General features: G+C 40.1%; 1 protein-coding gene across 3 annotated transcripts; it reads left to right on the top strand.

Moving 5' to 3' along the window:
- The first annotated feature begins 470 nt into the window (after positions 1-470).
- Positions 471-5,499, top strand: LOC104585847 (tubby-like F-box protein 3). 3 transcript variants are annotated; one of them, XR_733364.3, is made up of 7 exons: positions 471-1,576; positions 2,438-2,525; positions 2,775-2,904; positions 2,989-3,168; positions 3,379-3,857; positions 4,680-4,833; positions 5,047-5,499. XR_733364.3 is itself a non-coding variant. In XM_010242857.3 (6 exons), the coding sequence occupies exons 1-5, from the start codon at positions 1,229-1,231 to the stop codon at positions 3,848-3,850; spliced, it is 1,218 nt and encodes a 405-aa protein (XP_010241159.1). In that variant the 5' UTR covers positions 471-1,228; the 3' UTR covers positions 3,851-3,857; positions 4,680-5,499. The 3 variants fall into 3 exon arrangements, 1 of the variants encoding a protein (XP_010241159.1); XR_016085644.1 differs by having other exon boundaries at positions 4,906-5,346; XM_010242857.3 differs by having other exon boundaries at positions 4,680-5,499.
- Positions 5,500-6,123: the final 624 nt, after the last annotated feature.

The following is a 6,123-nucleotide window of genomic DNA, read 5'->3' as shown; positions in this document are numbered from 1 at the left end:
TGGTCTGTATTTCTCCATGGAAGAAGATTACTAGCTTTCAACATCTGATATCTTTCTCCAAGGTTTTACCACGTGGACAAGTTTCTTCATATGAGAATGACAGCACAGACAATTACCAACTCCACCCACTTTAGCGTAAAATCTAAATTAGATCTCCATGGATTGCTTTGGATCCAATTATCCAAATAAGCACTCATTTGGCCTGGATTTCCTCTTTGTTATCAAAGGGGCATTCCTGATGTTTTTGTTGTAAAACAAGGGCAATCATGTAAAGAGTGGGTTTGGCACTGGGCCGATGGGCCATTGGCTGGCTGGCTTACAGTCTTAGTGGGCCCATGGCCCGTGGACACAGGAGCAGGGCCGTGAACGGTCGATGAGTCCACGCCAGAGAGACGGCCCACGCATCAGTTTCTGAAATTATTATTAAAATTGGTAATCAATTATTAATACATCCTTTGCATTTCGATGACTGACATCCGTCGCGGCCCATCCAAAAAGGGACGGACTGGTCGATTTGCAGACGAAAACCCTCTCTCTCTCTCTCTCTCTCTCTCTCTCATATCTTCTCCGTTGTCTGTAACCTATTACCTATCCGTGAACAGAAAGAATTTGGACTGTAACGGAGAATTTTCAACGAAGAGGTCCATATATATTCGTGGTCGCTATTTCTGTTGTATTATTTGGAGGAGAATCTGCAGTTTTAATGGAGGTTTGTGCTTTTGAGCTGAGGAACACATGGCCAGATTCCTTTTGAGGCTTTGAAGGAACGGGATCTGTGTAATGACGCTCAAATCTGTCGCGTCCCCTCCAAGGTTGAAGATTTGAAGGAATGGAGCTAAGAGGCATTCTGGTGATCTTTGGGGGACAAGATTTATGCGATTGAGCCCGCGTTATCGGTTTCTTTTTCTGTACATATTTGCTTACTAGTGTTTAAATCGGCTGATCTGGGAATAATGTGTGTGTTTTTGCCATTTTAGAGATGAATTTATGGCGCCAATCTGTTATTTTCATTGAAGGTAGCTTTTGGGGCTTTTGAAGTTCATAATCTTCGGAGATACGTGCTTCTTGGTTTCTATTTGTATTCAAGTTCTCGTTACAAGCTCGGAAAGGGGTTCTGTTTTATCAGATAATGCTCAGGTTCTTGAAAGGGCTTAGAGTTGATAAGGATTTGGAGCTCTGCCGATATTTGGTTTTTGTCATTTGACTTTCAGAGAAGTGAGAAGAAGTGATGTCTCTCAAGAGTATTATTCAGGACATGAAGGGGGAAATCGGTAACATTTCTAGGAAGGGTTTTGAAATGAAGCGGGGCTATGGGTTGAGATCGAGGTCACATCGAGTGGTTCAGGATATTTCGGTTCCTGTCGACGCTCTGAAGCAGAGTTGTTGGGCTAACATGCCGCAAGAGCTACTGAGGGACGTATTGATGAGAATAGAAGAATCAGAAGGTGCCTGGCCTCCTCGGAGGCACGTGGTTGCTTGTGCTGGGGTTTGCAGGAGTTGGAGGGAAATGACGAAGGAGATCGTGAAGACCCCTGAACTTTCCGGCAAGTTGACATTTCCCATCTCACTGAAGCAGGTTTGACGCTTTGATCCTTATTTACGGATCATACTATTCTTTTTTGTTGTTGTTAAGACTTCGGTTTTCTTGCATTTTGGGAATTTTCGTGTTTTGGTTTATCTCGTCGCCATTATAGCTATGTTGTGAGCCTTTCAGGTTTAGCTTGTCTGAGGAACTTAATCTGGCTGGTTAAAATCCGAAAGGCATTCTATTGTTTTCTACTGATCAAAGAAATCCTAGTGTTTTCTTAAAGCTTGATATTGTTATTCTGTCTATTTATAGAGGACATAGTATTAAGAGGCACAGAAATTCCTTTAGACAGGAACTTCAGGGGGATGGGCTACCCCTTCTTGAGCCATTTGTGGAGTTCTATTGAGTAACCCGTCCTGATATGTAAACACTCCAATGGAAGGCTGTTATGGTCTTTTCCTTTTATCATCTATTGTTGGCTTTAGTTCCATTGAGGCCCGGAAGATTGAGTTTACTTCATGACTTACTTGATGTCTTCCCCTGAGTTATGTATGCTCAGTTGCCAGGATGAAGATGCATATGAACTCTTTTTTTTTTTTTTTCAGATAAGCTAGTTTCCATCCTTATGAATCTGAAGGGGTCATTCATCTCCGTCGAACTAGGCTACTCTTGTCATAGACGGCTTTAATTTCATTGTTAGTGTTGAAATCCTGGTTGTACTGACAATTTAATGTACTTTGTCTTAGAATAACTATTTTAAGGGTATAACAGTTCTACAAATATTTTTTACTAGAAAATTTTTGTTCACGATATATTTTTCTTCTGCATTTTCTGAGCATTGTGTGGCTCTTTTGCAAATTTTCTGCACACTTTCACAAAATATCCTTAATTGGTTTTCCTTTTTTACAGCCTGGCCCAAGAGACTCCCTCTTCCAATGTTTTATAAAGAGGAATCGGACCACGCAGACATATCATCTCTACCTTGGCCTTACTCAAGGTGAGCATTTCTGATCTTTGCTTTATTTGTGCGTTAAGTTGTTTTCTGAAGTTGGTGCGTGTTAAGTTGTTTTCTGAAGTTTATATATCAAAATAGAAATATTGTATACTTATGGTTAGCCAGGTTAATAAAAGAATTAAATCTTCTTGTTTTGGAGAACATTTGAGAGAATTATGGTTCTGTTTTGCCTTATTTCCTTCTTGAGTGGTAATCACTCAACTTGGTTGTGTTTTTCTATGAACCTTGCAGCATTAACTGATAACGGCAAGTTTCTTCTTGCTGCACGCAAGTGTCGACGCCCAACATGCACAGATTACATCATCTCTCTAAATGCTGATGATATGTCTAAGGGGAGTAGTACCTACATTGGGAAGTTGAGGTGTGCTCTAGCTGTAATATTTGACTTCAAATGCTCCTTAGTTTTCATGTGAGCTCAAGTTCACTCTCTTGTTTCTCTGAATAGGTCCAACTTTTTGGGAACCAAATTTACAATATATGATGCACAACCTCCTCATGCTGGGGTTACAGTTACTAAAAGTCGCTCCACTCGGCTAGTGGGTTTGAAACAGGTCTCTCCAAGAATCCCTGCTGGAAACTACCCAGTAGCACACATTTCATATGAGTTGAATGTTTTGGGTTCCCGGTAAGATGCAAGTTTATGCACGTACTTGTAGGTTTTCAGGAAAAGGGACTGTCATTATTTTCATTGTAAATTTTATTTTCTTTTGAAGCCTGGAAACTGGCTAATAACTTGCAGTATTTGAGCTTCATTGGAGTTATTAGTGTCAATTTTCTGTTTGCATGCCTTTATCATAGAACAGCCACACTAATGCATGTATTAATGAACCACCAGGGGTCCAAGGAGAATGCAGGTTGTAATGGATGCTATCCCAGCCTCAGCAATTGAACCAGGAGGTGTGGCTCCTACACAGACTGAGTTCCCACTTAGCAACGTGGATTCCTTCCCATCCCTTCCATTTTTCAGATCAAAATCAACTCGCACAGAGACTTTCCATTCAGGACCTTTAACTAACCCGAAGGAGGGATCCTTGGTGTTAAAGAATAAGGCGCCTAGGTGGCATGAGCAGCTCCAGTGTTGGTGTCTGAATTTCCGCGGCCGCGTAACAGTTGCTTCTGTGAAGAATTTTCAACTTGTGGCTGCTCCAGAGAATGGATCAGCAGGACAAGAGCATGAGAAAGTCCTCCTCCAATTTGGAAAAGTGGGGAAGGACTTGTTTACCATGGATTACCAATATCCAATTTCTGCATTCCAGGCATTTGCTATTTGCCTTAGCAGCTTTGACACCAAGATTGCTTGTGAATGACAAACAGGTGTGTCAAATTACCTTCCCATGGAACTGGACATTTACTTTGTTGAACTTAATTTTCAACTTCTGATAGTTTATGCATTGCTTGCTGGTATGCATTAAACTTTCAATCAGAACTACGAGAAAGATCTATACTGGTAACATTAGGCATCCATGATTGGTCAAGGTGCTTATTTGCTTTATACTGTCCAATAATTCGGTGCCGCTTTGATGAGATTGTAGGAAGGTAAACTGAACTAGTGATGCTAATTATGTGGTGTGCCAATGACTAGTTTTAGAGGACTGATTAAAAATAGAAAAGCTCTAGGTGGATTGGTATGCATGCAGTGAGACAATGACAGGTGGAACTAAGTACACAAAGTAGGTGTCTGTCCATCAAATGGTGTTCTAGGTTGTTGAGAATGTACTAATAATGAGAAGGTTTTGTGTGGAATAATGTCGTGGGTGGACCACCTTGCGCATGGCTAGACTGTTGGAGCCCCAAATTCATGATACGGTCAAATGCTGCCAATCTGTTGGGACTGAATGTATCACTAACAAGTTACAGGGAGTGTAAAAAATAATTTCATTCATGAGATTGATTTCATTTGTTCAACATGTGGCCTCTCTATTGGATGTATTGGCCTTGTTGAGTGGATGATCCAATTTGGGGTTATATCTAGTGGACCTTAATCATGTTTTCTCGATCATGCCCATGGAGATTTTTGTTTTGCTTGCTGATTAAGGAGATAGAAGAGGTATCTCTACCCAGATCAGTGGACATATGTAGATCTTGCTTGTGATGTTTAGGCCTCACTAATGCTATTTGTTCCTTTTGCTTGAGCAGTGAAGTGTATAAACATCGATTGTGGGCTTGAGGATGTAATAAAATATTCATTGGGAAGATGATGGTGGCGTTGTTGGTGTGTTGCTGGACAAAGTCAAAAGTGCAATGGAGATGCCGGCTGGTCAAATCAGTCTGCAATTTGTCTTTTTTGCATGTATATTTCCTCTACATCTTTTTCATTGTTTGTACATAAGAAATGTTCTGAACTTGAGGCATACTTGTCCAGTCCTGGGTAACGTCGCCATCCGACTGCAATGATTCTCGTTTCTTGTGGACTGAAACATGGACGCCTGAGTTTAAATTTATAGTTTGAACTCTCTTGAGGTGTGTGATGGCAAGATGACAGTGTTCGGACATGGTTTTGTAGGCTTGCGAGTTACTTCTCATATTGTAGAGAGCTCGTCCAGACTTTTGATCAGAGGCTTTGCCCTGTTTCCATCTTCAAGTTTTGTACAGCAAATATGCATGTTGGCTTATATGGGATGGTCTGCAAAGCCATTGATTAAGCTCAACGTTTGTTGATATTTGTGCACAACTTTTGGGCGACAGCCTAGATAGATGGTCAGGTCTTTCGTGTCAAGTCAAATGGATCCATCTGAAAATGTATCAGTTTGACCAATGTCTATCAGCTAGCTCCTATTGCAATCAAATCTGATCATTTTTTGCACGGTTGATGGTTCGTCACTTGTCATCCTTCTCTCTCTCTCTCAAGCCGAATATGAATTGCAGTGGAAAATAGACATTATCTGTTTGAGGAATGCCTGTGTGAAATGAAAACATCAAAGAAACAGAAAAAAAAGTTGAGAGAATTTTTTAGCAAGTTTTGTGAAATTTCTTGACAACTTTTCAACTCTTTGGTTCTGTCTTATTTGATCTAAAGTAAAATCGCACACAGCCTAAAGGTTTCTCTCCTTGAAACGTTCCTCAAATTACATGCTATTTTGCTAGTATAGTTCTTAAGGTTGCATTTGGATTAGAGTGGAAATCGTATTAGCGGATCTGGATTTAATAGTTACCCATTTTTTGGCCATTACTTGGCAACTTTCTCAGGTCGTGGAATTTAGAGAAACACTGAATTCATGGCCTAGTCATTTCTATTGAATTTGAGCGGAAATGAAATTCAAATCCTTTTCAGTTCTCAACATCCACATACTAAATGTACTGCAAAATTAACCGTGGGTCACTGGATCAATAGTTGATAGTTCAACCGTCTGGTCTGGACTCTGAAATTTATTGCTTGGCTTCTTTCTTCTTAAAGCCTTTTCTCCTGAATACTGACCAAGATTGCGCTTGTTGTGTTGAGTTCCTTTTGAATTGAGTTATTACTACAATGGAAAAATAAAAATGAAAGTGCTCGTTGATTTTGTTGGTCATTTGTTTCTATAACAATAATTATAGAACGAAATATGTACATTGAATCACAAATTTTAATTCACTGAATGTC

This window comes from Nelumbo nucifera, chromosome 4, assembly GCF_055504915.1.
Source record: "Nelumbo nucifera cultivar China Antique chromosome 4, China Antique-T2T, whole genome shotgun sequence".
In the NCBI taxonomy this organism is placed as follows: domain Eukaryota; kingdom Viridiplantae; phylum Streptophyta; class Magnoliopsida; order Proteales; family Nelumbonaceae; genus Nelumbo; species Nelumbo nucifera.
The sequence above is the reverse complement of the archived record's forward strand: the minus strand, read 5'-3'. Positions and strand labels throughout refer to the sequence as shown.